Source organism: Anas platyrhynchos, chromosome 8 (genome assembly GCF_047663525.1).
Source record: "Anas platyrhynchos isolate ZD024472 breed Pekin duck chromosome 8, IASCAAS_PekinDuck_T2T, whole genome shotgun sequence".
NCBI classification, from domain to species: Eukaryota; Metazoa; Chordata; class Aves; order Anseriformes; family Anatidae; genus Anas; species Anas platyrhynchos.
Window position 1 is genome coordinate 22,240,756 of NC_092594.1, and position 19,705 is coordinate 22,260,460.

The 19,705-nt window shown below is 39.1% G+C and overlaps 1 protein-coding gene across 5 annotated transcripts in view; it reads right to left on the bottom strand.

Annotated features, from left to right (window-relative positions):
• Nucleotides 1-19,705, bottom strand: part of HMCN1 (hemicentin 1) — a 194,479-nt gene that overhangs the window by 10,402 nt on the left and 164,372 nt on the right. For 3 of the 5 annotated variants that reach the window (XM_027462404.3, XM_027462402.2, XM_027462403.3), the window contains exons 88-104: nucleotides 19,195-19,365; nucleotides 18,822-18,992; nucleotides 17,484-17,654; nucleotides 16,085-16,255; nucleotides 15,238-15,408; nucleotides 11,940-12,110; nucleotides 11,361-11,510; nucleotides 10,893-11,030; nucleotides 10,461-10,582; nucleotides 8,734-8,971; nucleotides 8,542-8,604; nucleotides 7,054-7,173; nucleotides 6,676-6,810; nucleotides 6,180-6,293; nucleotides 5,714-5,839; nucleotides 4,781-4,909; nucleotides 380-730 (exon numbers count right to left, since the gene is read on the bottom strand). In XM_027462404.3, the coding sequence (XP_027318205.1) occupies nucleotides 380-730; nucleotides 4,781-4,909; nucleotides 5,714-5,839; nucleotides 6,180-6,293; nucleotides 6,676-6,810; nucleotides 7,054-7,173; nucleotides 8,542-8,604; nucleotides 8,734-8,971; nucleotides 10,461-10,582; nucleotides 10,893-11,030; nucleotides 11,361-11,510; nucleotides 11,940-12,110; nucleotides 15,238-15,408; nucleotides 16,085-16,255; nucleotides 17,484-17,654; nucleotides 18,822-18,992; nucleotides 19,195-19,365 (2,712 nt within the window). The remainder of the gene's footprint in view (nucleotides 1-379; nucleotides 731-4,780; nucleotides 4,910-5,713; nucleotides 5,840-6,179; nucleotides 6,294-6,675; nucleotides 6,811-7,053; nucleotides 7,174-8,541; nucleotides 8,605-8,733; nucleotides 8,972-10,460; nucleotides 10,583-10,892; nucleotides 11,031-11,360; nucleotides 11,511-11,939; nucleotides 12,111-15,237; nucleotides 15,409-16,084; nucleotides 16,256-17,483; nucleotides 17,655-18,821; nucleotides 18,993-19,194; nucleotides 19,366-19,705) is intronic. The other 2 variants (XM_027462405.2, XR_011810836.1) reach the window with 2 other exon arrangements.

Here is a 19,705-nt window from a genome sequence, read left to right on the forward strand (position 1 = left end):
GTGCTGGGAAAAGTTCTCGTAAGAGCTAGACTGCAGTACCCTTGGTCTTAAACTCAGCAGTATTATCAAAAAATGATTGACTACATATATATATTATGATATTATATATATATATATATATATATATGTATATATATAATGATACTCAAAACATGAGTTAACGTGGCAAAAACCTAAGAGAAGCTTATTTCAGAAAGAAAATATTTTTGCTATGCTTGCTTGGGAAATAAAAACATGCATAACTCACTGAATATTCATCATGGTAATATGAAAAAAAAAAATACAGCACCACAAACCATAGGCCCCTAACATATATATAACAGTAACCTAAGAATAAGGCCTAAAATAGAAGAATTGCATAGATATGACTGACATTTACCTACACATCTGTCATTTCTTGCCTCATAGCCTTCAGGACAAGTTTCTCTAATGTTCCTTCTAGTCCTGGAGAAAGGTATTCTGCTGTTCCTATACTCTGAGAAGGAGCTGTAGAGATTTGAGGAGTGCCTGTAATATTGTTGAGGTTGATAGTTGTCTCTCACAGGGGAGAATTGAGCATAGTTATAGCTATTGTAATAGGCACCATTATTTGGCAATCTCTCCAATCCAGCGCAAGATTTCCCATCACCTAATAAATGTTGTCCAGGTGGACAGATACACTTGAAGCTGCCGGGGGTGTTGGTGCATTGAAATGCACAGGGTTTAGGCACTTGTTCACATTCATTAATGTCTGCTCATGTGACATGATCCAGAGCAACAAACCATGTGGAAAGGAAAAAAACAAAAACAACACATAACTATATGTGTATATATATATATACATATATACTTAACTCAGTCTGCGTAACAAACTGAAGACAAAAGTGAGATCTTGAAGGCAGTACAATACAAAGAACACAAATGCCAAGCAGGGAATTTTTCTTCTATCCTGTACAGTAATATACCTTTATTCTTCTTGTAAGGCTACCTGTGACATAAAATTTCTCATATAGGACAAAAAATCTGTTGAAGGTCTTGCCTTGATAGCTACTGAAGGTAAGATGTGACTACAAAACAGGGATCCAAATCTCTTCCCCTGCTTTTGCAGCAGCAGAGCTGTGTGACAGCCTGACTACTGCTGACTGTAGTGAGCAACTCCTGTTCACCCAAACAGAAATAAGTGACCCCTAGTACCCAAGCCATTCGTTGTTTCCCTATCAGCTATAAGCACTGCTACTACAGAATAGTTTTATTTTTTTTACTTTCTTTAGTGCTCTGCAGATGAGCAGGAGAAGCTGTGGGGCTCCTTCTTAAAGGAGGACACAGCACAAAGCACTCTTGAGAAGTACAGTTAGTCTTCCAGGTCCTTCAAGCTAGTACTGAGGTAAACTCGAAATGCACTGATACGGTTGTTGCGCTCTGTCAGGGGAAAAATCCCGTCTTGAGGACGTGTTGCAGGGCTGCAAGGGAAGAAGGCTGGGTATGTTCTAACCTTTTACATTGTTATTGGTCGTTCCAGTTATGAATGTTTTAACACTTACCAGTACATATTAATTCTCTTTCATACAATTTAAAAATGGAGTTATTTCTGTTTGCTTAGGGAATCCTTTTCTCAGGTCATTTCTATTTCCCTTTAAACTGTAATTCCAAATAACTAGACCAACCCTAGCAGTAAATTGTCATCTTTAAAACCAAAACAGAGGGGTGAGCATACAGAGTATAGCAGCAGGTTTAAGGATATAACACCATGAGTGTCCTTGTGTTCTTCAATGAAAATAAATTCAGGATGAGTGCTGGATATTGTAGGACCCACAGTCTCTCTGGCACTAGCAGAAAAAAGTTTACCAAAGTTTTCACTGAGTTTCTCTGGCCCAACTTAAAATTTGACATATACGGTATTCAATTCCAAACTTGCAAACGTCCTATACTAGAAAAAGGCAAAAGATGGCCAATTCCATCCAGGAATGTGCAATTCTGGAATGACCGGAACATAACCTGATATTACTAAGATATTCTTAAAATACATGACATGTCTATTAACTGACATATATCCCACAACTTTTTAAACTACAATTTAAAGGTTATTTTAATGGTGACTCAGTAAGGGTTTATTTTGTATTAGTGGAAAGTGTGTATTTCTAAATTATTACTGTAAAAATGCCATTAAACTAGCATTATGGTTTCAATTGAACATATTTTGTGCATAGTGTGTAAACCTATGCATACTAATGCATAGTATGCATGCATACTAATGGTATTTTGAGAGTAATGCTGTTTAGAAACTTGTTTTAAAGATTTTTTTTTGGTCTTAGCAATTTAATGCTTTGAGAATCAGAAATCCAGGGGTAATTTATGGTAGAGTACTACAGTTTTATCCAATTGTTACTTCAAAAACGCATAGTTTAACAGATACATGTCAGTTATCATTGGTGTAATATTGTAAGGTGTTTTAAAAAAAAAAAAAAAGCAACTTTATTTTTAATAAAGTAACGACTAGTATGATTTTTAAGAAAACCAGAGCAAGTTCTTTTGCAAGGAGCAACCTATGCAGTATCAACAAAATTGAATACAACAAGCCATTGCATTTACATCATTGCCATCCTTGTGAAATTTGATCACTTACAGACTGGTAAGCCAAAGTTTCCCTGGACAGTATCCCTTTGATCATGCACCATAACTACTAAATATTTACAAGAATAAAGTGAAATGACTTTGAAACTTAAATTCTCGGGCTTTCTTTTATTTTAAGAATATTATTTGATTTTAAATTCTAGGTTACCTTACATGTGTTGGATGCAAAAATGCATTACAATAGCTTTTGACAATGCCCTTCCATCTACAATGTGGCATGTTGAGATGGGACATAGTTCACAGAAATGTTATAGTTAAGCTGAATGGGCACACACAACATATCTATCCATGTTTTGATGACAAATACCTTACCCCATCTAAATCTAACAGTCTGTGAACTGTGTCACGAATGATTTTACACAGGGCAGCAGTGGCACAGGTAGGAACAAAGTTCGACTCTTCTGTTTCAGTCTGGGTTCCTACTTACTTTTCAACTCTCCCATGTGCTCACTGGAAACACTAACACTAAAACCTATTTTTATTAACATGTGAACTAATATTCTTGCATATATGTTTCAAACATATTTTAAACAGATAAAGAAAAAATCAAAGGAGCATAAAAGTCATACTTCATTAATTTCAAGAGGGAACTTTCAGTTGTCATTACCCCGAAAACAGTTTTAGGGCAGCTGCTGTTGTTTTCTGAAAATCTGTAGTCCTAAAGTTCATCCCATTAATTACTGTAAGAAATTTAAATGTTTTTTAAGATATGTTAAGGAGTCTGGGACTGGTTTTATTTTAGTAGAGAGGAAGCTGGTGGAAGAAATTTCTTGGTCTGCAGCCAAACAGTTTCTTACTGAAATTTAATCTTTAAAAAAGCGTTTCAGCCTGGCTTTTGGCACTACAAAAATTTAGGCACTTTAAAAAGAAAAAAAAAAAATCCTATCCTCCAAAGCAGTTATTTATCACTTATGAAGCCTAATATTGAAGGAGTCATCATGGAGGAAAGCTTCTCTGATATGATATGTCAGAGCAATGGAAACTGACTTCACTTAGATGTCACATACCAACAGTTATAAATGATTATATTTTAGGAGGAAATTCTTCACTGTAAGGATAGTGAGGCACTGGAACAGGTTTCCAAGAAATGTTGTGGATGCCTCATCCCTGGAGGTGTTCAAGGCCAGGTTGGATGGGGCTTTGGGCAACCTAATCTAGTGGGTGGTATATCCCTGCCTATGGCAGGGGGGTTAAAACAAGATGATCTTTAACGGCCCTTCCAACCCGAGCCATTCTACATATCTAAAATTCTGCGATTATGAGCAGGGTGGATCAGCTATTGAATTTTAAATATTCTACATATATAAATTGTGAATATAAATGATCCTAGTGCCATGCTGAGGTCTGTGAAATGCCAAGGGATTTTTTATTTGTTTTTACACACTTGCACTGACATCATACATTAAATAAACTCTCTTGCTATCCACATTAGAATTACGAGAGTATCTGTGAAATGCTGTGTGTGTTTGCATGGGCCAAAGGTCTGCACATTTTTGCCAAAGGGTTCTACACAGATAGCATAGGGGAGTAACTACATGGTCAGCATTCCTATGTCTGTGAGGATTCCTCCTGTGATCCACCCAAATCAGAAAAAGGAGTGTTAATTGATAAGTGCAGCTTCGTCCCATATGGGGAAAACCCTCTGCAATTCCAGAGGCTAGATAAGGGTGGTTGTGACATTTGCTTGCAGATGCAGGTTCTGGGTGTACCACACCGCTTGCAACACACTTCCTTTGGGTGTTCTCCTTTAGTAGAGTCCACATTGCTCCCTGCTTGACTAGCTTCAGGTGTGAATGGTTGCAGTCCAGTGTAGAGCCAAACATGTGTCACTGTCCAGTAAACTCACAAAACTGATCTGAATTTTATAAATTAAGCCTGTTGTTGAGTGGTAGGTTGTTGCATCTATCCATCAGTACCTTAGAGGTCCTCAGCCCTTGTACACTTTGTTTTCAAAGTATGGGTCTGAAGCAATCTCAGCCTGGAATCACTGAGTTTTGACTATTTGTTTTGACTGGGACACTGTTTTATATGGGTAATTTTGAACTTCAAAGCAGATTTATCTACATAGAACAGTCTTCAAATAGAATAGAGTTGTTGGATGTAACTGCAGAAAGCACAGACAAAACCAGTAGCAGAAAATATGCAATACTAGTGTGATTGGACAGCTTACCCACACAAGGTCTTCCAACTCCCTGGGACCGATATCCTCTTGGACACACACAGCGGTAACTTCCTCGTGTGTTCTCACAAATCTGGTTATAGCGGCACTGATGGGTTCCATCCCGGCATTCATCAATGTCTGCAAGCAATAAGGCAAGAGGACAAGAATCAGATTTTTCCTTGAAAGTTCCTACAGCTTTACATTTTTTACATGTAATGAATGCAGCTAAACCACAAGCAAACTTGGCTCTTTAGATAGATTTTGCTTCTGAATACACTTCTCACCATGATGAAGGGTTAATCTTTAACAGTTGTTACAAATCTGTGAAACAATCTTTGTTTCACAACCTGAAAGCAGATTTTGAACAGATACACATATTTTTTAACTGCACTGCATTTACTCTTTCCATTAACTTTCAAAACTTTGAACTGAGGATTCCAGTTCTAACAGTTATGCCATCCAAATAGACATAATCCATCTTTCTCTCGTATCCCATTATATTTGGTAACCTCTGTGATGTTGGTTATGTTTAGAAACAGCCCCGAGTAGCAGAAAGGATCGCCAGTCTTGATTTAGAGCTCCTGAGACAAACTAGTTAGAAAGAACTCACATGACTCAAAACATTTCAGTCAATGAACGATTTCTAGAATTGAAGGTGACAATGCAGAAGAGATGCCAATGAGAAGTTTCCCGTTCTCATTTAAGAGCAAAGGAAAACTGGAAGTGGTAAGGATATCTAATGTGTTTTTTGATTTGTTTTGTTTTAATTGATATTAAAAAAAGTTAAATATATATGTTCCCATAAATTAAACAAGTCAGTGCCTTGATATGTGTGAATCTTAATAACTGAAAATGGACCGTCTCAAGGATTTATTTCAAAATATATTAATAATTGTCCCTGTGTTTACCATCACCATACAGTACACTAATGTTTCTACTCACCAATGCAAGTTCCATTTTCTGCTTTGGTCATTCCATTTGGGCACAGATCGATGCACTTATAGCCACCACGGGTGTTTTTGCAAAGTTGATCAGGCCTGCATACATTCTGCCTGCATTCATTTACATCTTATTAAAAAAAAAAAAAAAGCAAAGAAAGCAAGAATGGAAATGAACATAGTTCCTTATGTTCAGTTCCTTATGTTCAGTTCCTAAAGAGCAGAATAATCCAGGTGTAATTGTGCTGTGTACATACATTTGAATGCATTTCATGTACATTTATTGGTCAGCCCAGTTCCCACTCTAGATTTCAGTAGTACTTCACAAACAAATTCAAAAATACATCCTGGTATCATTTGTAGTAGGAGTTTCATTCATAAGGTTTCAGATAAGATTGAATATAGTAACAAACACATATTGAACTATTTCCTTTATAAAGAGAGAATGAAAATTCAAAATTGATTCATACCCATGCATTTTCTGCCCTTTAGCTGGAATCCTGGATCACAGCCACACTGGAAACTTCCTATAGTATTGAAACAACGGTGGTGACAGGAGTTGGGCTCTTGACACTCATTAATATCTGTTGGACAAAACAGACTGTCAATATCATAGCTGTGAATCACCTTGTCGTCATTTAGATGAACAGTGTTTTGGTTTAGACAACATTTTGGGCTCTGCTTTGAACTCTGTTTATTACACTACTGACATACATTTGGAAGTGTATACTTTTCTCACTTCTTCATAGAAGAAAATGCAAATGGGACACAAAAGCAAGATTTTAATTTATTTATAAAGATGGAAAAAGCAAAAGGTTTTTAAAAAAATCTTGCTAGGGTAATATTGAAGATTTATAGACACCTTAGTTCAAGATGTATCTTCTTAAAAGTTACTTTTTTATTTTGTGTGAAAGACATTTTCAGTTCATGAAAGCTAACACCAACAACCAAAAGGTAACTCCAAACCTTGGCAGCTAAATCCATCAGCCGTCCTTCTAAAACCATTCCCACATCTAACTACGCAACGGTATGAACCAATGACGTTTTCGCAGTCTTGGCCAGCATGGCAGGTATGTCCACCTAATGCACACTCATCAATATCTGTAATTAAAAAGAAGCTGTAAACCTCACCATGGCAAAATGACACAGACTAAGTAGCATCTTGAACATGATGGATTATGAAATACTTAATGCAAGCACACTTAATTAATTAGAACACATAATTAGAACAAATAATTAGAACACATTTTGTACAATGACAAAACTGCCCAGCCTGAACAAAGCATTTACCCAACGATTTATTTGCCATGGGGCTTTTTCTGTCAATAACATCACTCATCTTACCTTGGCATGTTCTACCATCTGCGGAGATGGTGAGGCCTTTTGGACAGGAGCAGTGGTAAGTTCCTATGGCATTATGACAGGTATGGGAACAAGGATTTCGCACAACACATTCATCTTCATCTGGAAGAAGGAAATATTAGAAAAAACAGTCAGACTTTACAGGACTTGAAGAGAAACTACGCCAAAATAACCTTCATACGAGGTATATGTCTGGTACAGATCCCAGGTCAAGACTAATCTAGCAATTGAGCAGCTTCACAGAAACAGTTCAGCAATGCATGCTCCTTCCTTCCCATCCCCATTCTGTTCCCATGGTAAAGAGCACCTGCCTTGCTCTTTGTGTCACTCAGAACACCCCTTCACGGAACTCCCAGATCACATCAACAAATCTCATGAACGCCAGTCTCTGCTTGTTTGGCCCTGCTCAGCTAAAGCAAAAGGCCGCTGTGGTCAGCAGAACTACACCAGGTGACCACGTGCAGTCATCCTTGGAGTGCTTTAGGAAAGTGAGCAGAGGCAATTAGCAAGGCACAAACCAGAGCATAAAAATGCTGTGACTGAAGTTCTAGTTAAAATCTTAGTAATAAACCCCCCTGAAGCCTCCTTTACATGTTACTGGTGCGAAATACCCACTGCTACACATTGAGAAGACTAGAATTTGCATTAGTACATTCTCTATGTCTAATTTAAGATCCTGCTCTTTACTGCTACCAAACCTACACTAAGGTCCAGAAGTCTTGCTTGTGTTAGATCTGCAGGCCTGGGCCACTATTGCAGTAATGAATGTTTGATACAATCTATTACAGGTAATCTCTATACAGCAGAAAAGATGGAGTTCAGTGTTATTCTAACCATTCCCACATAGACTTGCAAAGATTATTACATTTTTTGTATTAAAATTTTAGAACTCACTGTTTTACAGAAAATCTGCAGGTGGAAAACTTTTAAGCAGCTTTATTATTTTCAGCTTTCCTGGTTTTAAATTTTTCTGATGCCATAGCATTTTATTTTTAATTTCCTTAATTTTTAAACTTTCCAGGGGCAACGAAGTAAGTCCACAAAAGCATATCAAATGATTGTTTCCTAAAACAAACATGACTCAGTTATCTAGAGGAGACAGCTAAAACACTTGTGAGTTTCTTTTCACACTCACTCCCCAGGCAACAGTTGTTTTTTTTTTTTTTTTTTTAAGTGTGCTGTTGTCTAGATTGGCAACCCTCATCCTTCCTCCCCACAGATCATGTGTTTCGCTGCCTTGCAGGCTCAGCAGATAGCATAGTTCAGCATCCCCAGCTCACATCTGAAGAAAGGCTGCCTGGGCACTACTTCTGTTCTAGATGAATACAGAAGTGAAGTTCTTACCCACCTCTGGGATCCACACCCTGTAATCAACAGTAATTTTCACTTTTTGAAGTATGTACTGCATGCTTTGAAACTGCAAATAAGTTGCTGGTAGTTGATTACATATTACATTTGTTACATCATTACCTGTACAGTAAGGCCCGATTGAGTCCAAACCAAACCCAGCAGGACACTGATTGCTGCGATCTCCTACATGGTAAAGGAATCACATTACTTGTGGATGAAAAGTAAGGATGAAAAGTACGATGCTAGTAAATGCTAGTAAAATAGGATATTATTTTTCCATTGTTTTATTTCTGTGAAAGAATTGAACAATACCTTTTGCAATGGAAGCATGGATTTTAAAAGCCACAGTTTCTTCCTGGGGGTTGTATTCTGTTGTGATAGAGGAAGCATGGAGTGTTTCCACCAAGAAAGGCATTTTTCCTTTAGTATGATCATAGGTAATAGTGTGGTTCCATGTATAGGGAACACTAACTCCATCTATAGTGAAGAGACGAGTAGAATGGGCATACAGCTGCCCAGGGCCGGTTTGAATATAGTCCTCTGTGTAATCCTGAAATAGCAAACATCAGCCACTGAGCACAATTAACACCACTGGGGTCTTCATGTTTAAAGATTAAAACAAACAAACAAAAAAAAAAGCAAACACTTTTTCAGAATGTACTAGATGAGCAAATTGTATTTCACATAATATGTCTTTACTCTTAATTTGTCTTTACTCTTAATTTGTCTGTTGAATCTTAACAGCCTCTGTATGTTTCTTTTAACAAGAAATAGGATGATGGTCCTGATAATTGGGACTACTATTCTACAAAAAACAAACCTGGCCATATTGTTCAATAACAATATTTTGAGGCCTAAATATTTTTAATCTTTTAAATCAGATTCTGACAACATGTACTAAATAAACAGTCAGTAGAGAAGAATTATGCTACTGAAAAGGGGTATAAATATTGAGGATGCTTCTTATAGAAATGTAACAAAACACTGAGAATTTCATGAATATGTATTGTATTGTGGAATTAATATATGTTTGTACAGGTTACCTACCACCAACTAAGTATCACCTATGTAAAAACAACTTTAAAAAATGCTTTTTCTTCCAGAGTAAAATCAGCTATCAAGCACGTGATTCTAACCCAAAATTTTAATACCATGAATCATATTAAGTAAAATGTTTTTCATGGCTTACACTAAACCCAAAAGGTAGAAAAAAATTCCTTTGAACTTCATCATTCTATTAAGTGTACAGGGCCAGTAACAGAAGCTTGCTTTCTTACTACTAGCATATCCTGGAAAAAACAGACAGATTATAACTTCTTACCATAGTGTCATGCAAACCACCCTCTCTAATCATTCTTGAAAAAGTTTGAGAGATTTCATTCTTTGGAAAGGAAAACTCTGGAAAATGTTTCAGAGGCATTGTGTAACGGGACTGTTTGCCATATTAGATACATGCACAAGACCAAATTTTGATGTTATGGCAGAGAAAAGAGCATATCATTAACAGCATCATGACAGCATGCGTGACACGAATGCGTAAAATGGCCTGTGATGTAATCTGATTTGGAATCTGTTAATGCTGTCATTGCAATTTTCTCAGCCAAAGAAACGTTTCTCTGCCAGACTATGTATAATTGTAGCTGCAAACAAATCATCAGTAACATTCCAAAGTTTTTTTGCAGGGTGCCGTGGCATAGAAAAACTGATGAAAAGCTGTAAAATCAGAGAGCCTTAAGACACGCTTCATAGCTCTATTAAAAGCCACACATGCCTCTCTGCAGTACCTAGCCCTGAAGACACTACAGTGTTCCCTTCTAACATCTCAGAATTTTGAGTGACCATTACTACCTTTCTGACAGCATCTTTTAGTTTTCAAAGGCAGTGTTAACGTCTGTCAATTAAACCAGGCATGAAATAAGTTACATACAGTAAAACATTTTTCAGGACTTAATGTCTAGCACTTTAATATAGATAGGTGAGGAAATATGGAAATATGTATCAATTAGAGAGGAGAGGGCGGCATCTGAGGGCAGCTTTACCTTCACATTAACATCAGCTAACGACTGGAGCTGCAGAACATGGCCACTCACAACGACATCCAGCATTAAGGCTCCATCTGAATCTAAGCCTCGGGCAATATGAGTCATTCGCAGAATCTCTCCTATGAATTTTAAGAGCATGCTGATTTATAAAACATCCTAACTAGGGACTCCTGTAAGCCACACAGTATCTGAACCAGATCCCTTGACCACTTATTTTACACTAGTGTTTTTATAAGGCATACCATACCTATAATATAAACATTACATGTTCCAAATTAAAGCTCTAAGGGCTATATTTAAGCCATAGATACTCAGAAAACAGTGTCACGAGCACAAGACAAAATTCAGCAATGGTGAGGTGGTATTTTTAAAGGAATGTGGTATCTATTAAGCTTATTGGAAAGAGATGGTGTATCACAGGTAGCTAACCAGTTGCAAACTCCACTTGAGTTTCTCTCTTGAAGACCGCATCGGTGAGTGTAAACCCATTCATTGCTTCTCCAATTTCTTTTGCAGTTGTCCAATAAACTGGGCTCAGAATAGAAACAAGCTTTCTAATGGCTGGACCTGAAAGAAATCCAATATAACATGTGAGTTTTTTTCCCTAACTGTGTATGTTCTACATCAGTGGGTGCTGAAAGAAGACAAGTGCCTGAATCTAACATATAGCCTTAAGATTTAAACCACAAAAATATATATAATTAAGAGGAAACATTTTACAAATATTAATATACTGGAGATAAATAGTGAAGATTGCCTTTTCCCCACTCTGTCTATGAAAAGTTTAGGTCAGTTTCTCCAGTGACATTATGGAAATGAAGTAGTGAAAACTAACATTGCACAGAATTCAATCTAGTTCAAGAAAAAAAGAAAAAAAAAAAGTAGCAAAAAGCCTACCAAGGCTCTGAGGGATGTTGGTAATCTTTGCTTGTATTACTCTGTTTTCAGAGTCAAGGCTGTCTGTTACTGTGGCATTCAGGAAAGCAATTCCAAATTCAATATTGTTTATGTTTCCAATGATACTGCCTTTGGCACGAGAAGGCCCACCTGTGCAGGGGAGGGAAGGGAGGAAGGGAAAAAAAAAGTGCCATATGAAAACTCAGTTGTCTGATATTTTGGGGGAGAGAAAATCCAGAAATATGGCCTATCGTGTTAAGAAATAAAGGTGTTTCTGCATATGTTATTACTACAATAATTGCAACAGTAAAGCTTACAACCTGCAAATAAGAGGATGCTGTTTATATATGATCTAAGATATACTCACAATAACATAGTAATCACCTTATACAGTCACCTCTGTCAGAAAAGCAGCTATGCTTTAAGAGCATACTGTAGTGCTACATAACAAGTTACAACAACAGAGTTATCTACCTGCAGTTGCAGGGAACATGTAAACCAAAAAAATGTACCAGTTAGATGAGGAGAACCACAGGCCTTCATGACATTCTCACTCTGTATTGCTGTAAGTCAACTCACCTGGACATGCTTGGACATTGCACCTGGAGATCTGAGAGGAGTCTCCAGGACAAGGACGTCCATGATTTAATGGGGCTGGATTGCTGCACAGCCGTACTCGGGTCTGCTCTCCTCCTCCACATGAAGCAGAGCATTGGCTCCATGTTTGCCACTGACCCCAGTTTCCATCCACTTGAAGAAAGAAAGAATGAGGAAAATAACATCTCAATTAAAATATTTTAGATTGCATCAATCATGCTTTTGTGTCAATCCTTCTTGGCGGAAACAATGTGATAAAGAAAAGATAGCTAAAAGGATGATAAAAAGACCTTAATGGGTGGAGGTGAACAATGAACACTTCTTCCTTCAAGAAACGCACCACCTTCAAAATTTTGTTTGTATATTGGCTATACTGGAAATGAGGAGACTCCTCCAGAAAGCATTTCCTGTACAATGGTTGGGGATTTGGCAAGAGCTGGGCAAAATTCTTCCCTGTGTCATGTCGAATAGCTACTTCTTCATGGTTGGCCAGGAAAGTTTTGAACAGTGTGAACTATGCGAGTCCCTCTGCACAGCCGTGTACGACCGCACCAAGGGCAGTGTGTCGAGAGGCCCACAGTGCACAGAATTATCTCAGGCTGCCTCTGGGTGTGCCTATGCATCATGCTCTGTGGGGTGAAGATAATCATAACCACGTAATCAACTGCTGCCTAACTTCAGCGAGCTGCCCTGTCCAAGAGCTTCTGTAGAGATTCCTTTTGCCAGTCTCTCTGCATCTGTCCTGAGAATATCAAGCTACACAGAAACTGATTTCAAAACTAAGAAGCAGTGTTGAATATATGCAGATCCATCAGAAACCAGTTTGTAAAGAACCACCGTCAATATCCACAATCTCCTATCATCCTTTTTGGTAGTCTTAGTAGAGAAGCAACCTATCTGTTCAGAGCTCTGGGTGCTTTTCCTCCTAAAAAGAAGTTATCTGAAATTACATGAGGATAAAATTGATGGAAGATTACAAGAAACCAGACAAACCATATATTTTGCAAATAAAGAACACACGTAAGAGCTCAATTAGATTTGGCTCAAATTACATGGAGGGGGAGTCTCCATTGCCTCCTCTTGGTAGCATGGCCTCAGTCACAACAGATGTAACTATAAGAATGTGGCTGTATACAATGTGAACAGACTATCTGGAAACGCCTTATCAGAGCTGACAATTGCCCAAAACTGACAATGGTAAGGAGAAGGTAACAATGAAAAGTTTGCCTAACACAGCCATTGGCCAAATTAAGCAATAACTGGGGAAATACTAGGAGACTTTCTAATACAGGGGGAAACCATTTGAAAAGTGATATTAGGTTTACATGGCAAGGGGTTGGTAGCAGGGGGGCTGCAGGGGTGTCCTCTGTGAGCAGAGCCCAACAGCTGCCCCATGTCAGATCAGAGCCAGCTCCAGACGGCTCCAAAGGTGTGCTGAGCCACTGCTGGCCAGAGCTGAGCCAGGAGGGCCTCTGAGAGAGCAGAGTTAAGAAAGGGAAGAAATTGCAGCTGGCAGAGAAGAGTGAGAAAACGAGAGAGAATGAATCCCACAGACACCGAGGTCAGTGCAGGAGGTGCTCCAAGCACCAGAACAGAAGTTCCCCCGCAGCCCATGGAGTCCCATGGTGAGGCAAGCTGTCTTCCTGCTGCCCATGGTGTACCATGTCAGACTAGATCTCCACACTGTAGCCTGTGGAGGAGCAGGTGGATCTAGCCTGCAGCCCATGGAGAGTCCCCACAGGAGCAGGTCCCAGGTTGGCGCTGCAGCCCGTGAAGAGTAGCCCACGCAGCAGCAGGTGGATCTGGGGGGAGCTGCTGCCCTGGGGGAGGCCTGTGATGGAGCCAATTGCTGCTAAAGGATGGACCACTTGGTACAGACCAATATGGGAGCAGTTCTCAAACTGCACTCTGTGGGAAGCCCACACAGGATCACATCAGGAAGGATGGCATCCTGTGGGAGGGGCTCCATGCTGGAGCATGGGAAGGGAGTGACCCTGAAAGAGTGGTAGATAAGAAAGCAACACGGACTGATTCAGTCCCTGTTCCACTGCACGGCTCAGGGGGAGGAGGTAAAAGAGGAAGGGTGGGAGAAGGTGGTTTTAGTTTGCTTTTAGTTCTCACTGCCCTACTTTGATATTAATTGGCAATAAATTAATCTTCCCTACACTGAGTCTGTTTTATCCCCTGTCCTTATCCCATGACCTTTTTTTTTTTTTTTTTTTACATCATACATGTATTTTCTCATTCTGTCCTTCTGAGGTGGGAGACTGAGATAGCAGTGTGGTGATACTTAGCTACTTGCTGGTGTTAAACCAGCACACAAGTATAGAAGCATCATGAAAATCTGTGACTGGGGGGAGAAACCCCAATACAAGGAAGGTAAACAATCAAGTCAAACTGACCCTGCCAGAAGTTGTCCCATCAACACTGCAACCTCCATCAAGACCTGATGGAGCACTGTCCCCCTCACACACCATGAGCAGCTGGGATCCAAGATAGAAGAGCTGACGGTATGGGGTGCAAGAAGCAGAGGTCCACAGCCCATGAGTGTAAATGTGTCCTTGGTAGGGGCTTTGTCACCAACGTGTGGGTCAGCAGGGTGTCAAAAGTGGCACGGGTACACAAAAAGATGCTGCACCTCCCACAAAAGACAAGTGTGTAAAGGAGTGTGCACAGAGCAGGGGTTTAATAATTTCTTATTATATCAGGAATGCTAATAATTTAATAACAATGCTTTTCTGGGATGAATTATGGAAGGATGTTTAGAACTTTGTAGGTATTTAGTAAGTCTCTAGCATCATGGTTTATCTCATATATTGCTGATATGGATTTTGAATGCGTTAAGTTCACCGATTGCCCTTTGGTTTTGTGTTGTTAGTACTGCTTTTATCATGACTTGATTTAAACCACATGAGCTTAGCATTCTTCCTTGCTCCTGGAATACATTATAAAATTTTGCTGGGAGCCTCATAAACTGTATTTACTGTAAAACAAAAGTAGAATTTCTAGGAGTAGGAGTGATTTTCATATGCTATTTCCTGTTTAGGATTATTCCACCTCATTTTGGTAAAACCTAACGTGAAAGGGGAAAGCATGGTAAGGTGACAGTCATGTAAAGAAGAAAAAAAAAGGTGAGAGTAGATTATTAGGCCGTATGAAAATGTAAATTACAAGAATGTCCTACATTCCTCTCACAACATGAAAATATTGCATACATTATGTGACCTGCAGTATTCCAGAGGAAGCTGCGTTTAAGTTCTCTGTTAGGTTGAGGACTCACCAGGGCACAGTTCAGTGCTGCATCTCTGTATTTGCATATCAGCCCCTGCACATGCCCTTCCACCACTGACAGGGCGAGGATTGTCACAGGTCCGGTATCGCCTCATCTGCCCTCCGTTGCACGTGCGACTACAAGTTCCCCAGCTACTCCATGGGCCCCAGTTGCCATGAACTGTGAAAATAAATGTTAGATTTTATCTACATTCTCCTTAATAACAGATACTAAAAACAGACACTCAAGCTAGGAAAATATTCCTATTGGACAGTAATTTTTAAATACTTTTTTTCCTAAAATAAGAAACAAAATAATCGACTGACAGATTTACAAAAGTTATCTTGTCCAGCATTCAGTGATTTCTCAGTGTGTATTAACCAGCTTTGGAACATTGTAGCTCATTAACTGACTAATATAGAAAAGCATGAAGCAGATATTATTAACAAAGGGAATCACTTAATTATGATGTGAGATCCCAAGAGATTTGATTTGCAGTATTTTGTGACTGGACAGTTGTAACTTTACAGAAGTGCACAACCAGGTCATCTTGATGGTTAGACTTGATGATCTTGAAGGTCTTTCTCTCTCTAGATGTTCTGTGACTTCTGATAGTCTGGCAGGAGCTTACGCACCAGCTGCCACCGGTTTGTGTTCCTACCAACTGGTGTTTAAAATGCTACAGTTTTGCTGATGCAGAGATCTAGTACCACTTACCTGTGTTCAGATCCTCTAATTTTTCTGTGCACATGGAAAGGGAGTACAAACGAGTGTATAATTTGTAGAGGGCTTCTGTCCTCTCATCCATCCCTACAAACCCAGTAGGTGGATAAGCAGTTAAACCTGAAGCACTTACTGGGACAAGGATCACTGTTGCAAAAATCAATCTGTATGTCGGATCCTTCACATTTGTGACCCCCAAATTGTGGGGCTGGGTCTGAGCAGTGCCGTGATCTCTGCCTGCTGCCTCCTCCACAAGATACAGTGCAGGCACTCCAGCTGCTCCACGTGGCCCACTTCCCGTCCACTGGTTAGAAAGGCAAAGCATAGTACAGTTACAGTCACTGATGTTAGAAACAACAAAGTCAGGGTTACACCAAGGTAAAGCTTACTGTAGTATGTTATTGGCTGTCTCTATAGAGTATCTCAGCTATGTAGGGATTTATACATAGGGATTTCCAGGAGTGAAGGCTGGTGAAAAGCACGTCTTTTAGATAAGCTGTGAGCCTGACTAGATCCACAGTGAGGGATCACTGAGTCCTTGGGCTCAGTCACTCTCCTATTTTTAGGTATCAACGTATAAAGTGATGCCCAAAATTACTGCACCCATGGTACTCGTGCCATCCTAAAAATCTAGTTTTTATTCGTGTCCTCCCTGATTGCAGCTGCACTCTCTGAAGATGTTACAATTACCATCATCTCCCTGCTCCTTCTTAGCCACGCTTACTGCTTCCTTTGACTTACAGGCTCAGCTGTTTATGTGAGTTATTGTTAAATTATCTCACATGAGCAGGTCTAAGCATTTGAATAGTAGGGGCTTTGCTCTCCCACCACATCGTGGCACAAACTGTTATGCATACATCCATGTGAACACTTGAGCTGGTAGCTGAGAAGAGGCAGGTTCATCACAAATCAGCTGTGAGCAATAGCATCCTCTGCAGAGGTACCTCTATCCAGGTAAGTGTGCAACATCAAGCCCTCAGTTGCTCAGCTACTACAAAGACAGTTCTCTCTTCTACTGCTTAATAGTTACAGGAGACACAGCTTAGGATCTGGCATGAGCAAAATGGAGTGTGAAGCCAGAGGAATCTAATCTGAACTGCTGCATATTCCACTTCATTAAATTTCCCTTCATTATCCCTGCAGTCAGCCAAATACAAAGGTCATATTTCAAAAATGAGCTTTCCTATCCAGTCACTGAAATGTAGAAGAAAAGGATAAATGAGTAACAGAACCTAGGAAAATTTAAATTAAAAAACAAGCTTAGGAAACCTGTAATTTAATTGCCAAGGATTCAAAATGCTGCTTTTGCACAGTGGAAGGGTAAAGAAAAGGACTGGAGAAGAAATCCCATGTTAAGTCTCTAGAGGATTGTTGAAGATGGTGAGAGGGGGCCACTGAAAACAAAAGACTTCAGTGGAATATTTTCTGGGATTTAATTTTTAGTACCAGAAAGCATTAGATTAAGTACAAATTAAGTAGAGTATGGAAACAAGAAGTTTGCCGTGTTTCTCTTTGTATTTGATGTATCTTACCTGGGCAGCGTTTCTTGTTGCAAACCTGCATCTGTGCATCGGATCCCTCGCAGTATGATCCATCATGTGAAGGAGGAGGGTTATTGCAGAGCCTCAGTCGTGTCTGAGTACCTTTCCCACAAGTCTCACTGCAAGGACCCCATGGCAGCCAAGAACTCCACTCACCATCAACTGCAAAGGCAGCATAGCCATAAAACTGTTTAAACCATACAGCTACTTTACTTGAAATTATAGTTCCACAGACTAAGGCAAAAAGAAAAGAAAAAGGGGGAAAAAACAAAAACAAAAACACAACAACAAACACCACTACCTTCTTTAATATCAATAAATGAAATACTCTGAATAAGCACTTAAAAAAAAAAAAAAACCAACACAAAAAAAAAACAAACTTCACCTTGAGCAACAGCTGAAACAGATCAGAAGTTTCCAAAGGAGAGATTTTTTCCTTTTTGTTTCCTGAATCACTTCACCTGATTACAATCTTTAAACAACAGAACTGAATGCTCGATCAAGTCTGGTGTTTTCATAAATTACCTGGATCTGAATGTTATGTACTAGCTAGGCTGAAGGTCTCAGTAGGAGAAGGGGGCATGTCAGCTAAAAGCTGGCACACCAGCTTCAGGGGCTACCAGTAAGCAGGAGCCAGAACTGACTTTGTTGCCAGGATCCAGAGAAATCAATCTCAGGCTGTGGATGAATGTTTGGCTTTGTGGTGGGATGAACATCAGGGGAAAAGGGAAAAGTCAATATCATAAAAAATGTACAGAAGGAAACATGCCAGTGGTTACAGGCTATGAATAAACTACATCCTGTCAAACAGAGTAGGTAGTACCAAGGCAGAAAGGAAACCTTAACATTCAGTTAGTGAGGAGAAAGACATATGGCTGAAAATTTAGAAAGCAGAAAAAAAATACTGATAATATCTTAAAGTATTAATTAGCATGCTTTACATGGTCTTTTTATCTTTTTTTTTTTTCAATTTTAATAGGCTTTGCAGAATAGGTTTAGAGTAGTAACTTTTACTCTGTGATCGTGTGTAATAAATACTGAAAAACATAAAAATACAAAATTTTATACAGCATTTTAATTGGGTATGGGAAAAAAAGAGTGCTGAAATTTCTCCTTGTATTTAGTTTTATGATTTCTATTTCCAAGAACTGCTCCCATTCAATACATTGCAAATAATGTTAAAACAAACTAAATAAAAAAAAAAGGGCATTTAATTCTTTTATAAGCTAATCACTTGAAACAAACGGAAAGAATTTAGGTTTTCAGAAAAACAAGAAATCTACAGAGAAAGTGTCTTAAGCAGCTAATTCTTAACCAATTTTCCCTTACCTGGGCAAGGCCTAATATTACACATGACTGAATCCACAGCGCTACCATCACATGGCTTCCCACCGTGCTGAGCTGATGGATTGCTGCAGATTCTTGTTCTGGTCCTGTTACCTTGTCCACAGCTCTTTGAACACTCTTCCCAAAGCCCCCACTCTGACCAGTTGCCATCCACTAAGAAAGAAAACTCCAGCTTTATTTTTTTATTTTATTTTATTTTTTTTAACAGTATATGCTGAAATTTACTTTCCACAAAAGTCAAGATGAATTACACCTTGTTAAAAAAAATCCAGCTGTCATGAAGATCCATGGTGATAATTGTTTATTACTAGGGCACTCAACATACAGCAAATGCATCAATTCATTAAAGAAATACCTGGACACAGCTTGTTGTGGCAGCTGCGTACATCTGTATCAGGCCCCTCGCACATCTTCCCACCATTTGCTGGAAGAGGGTTGTTGCACTGACGAATCCTCTCCTGAACACCTTGACCACATGTTACACTGCAAGGTTGCCATTCAAGCCATTCAGAAAATCCACCATGCACTGCAGTGGGAAAAATGATGCTCTGTTTGGAACATGTGCTTGTGGTAATAACTCTTAGATTGGCAGAGCAGAGAGAAATACACATTTGTGAAGCCATACTTGGAAACCCAACTCACTTCATATCTTCATTACTGCAGAAATATCTTTCTACAGGTTCAGAGAACACCTCCAACTGCTCTGAAATAGTGTTTATGTTTCTAAATGCTTTTCTTTAGAGATATGATGAAGTAATGGCTTATGTTCTGATAATGGGATCAAGATCCTTTCATTATTATTTATGTCTCTCACTCCTTCACATTCATCTGTCTCACAAAGCTGGGTGAGGAGCATAATTACATGA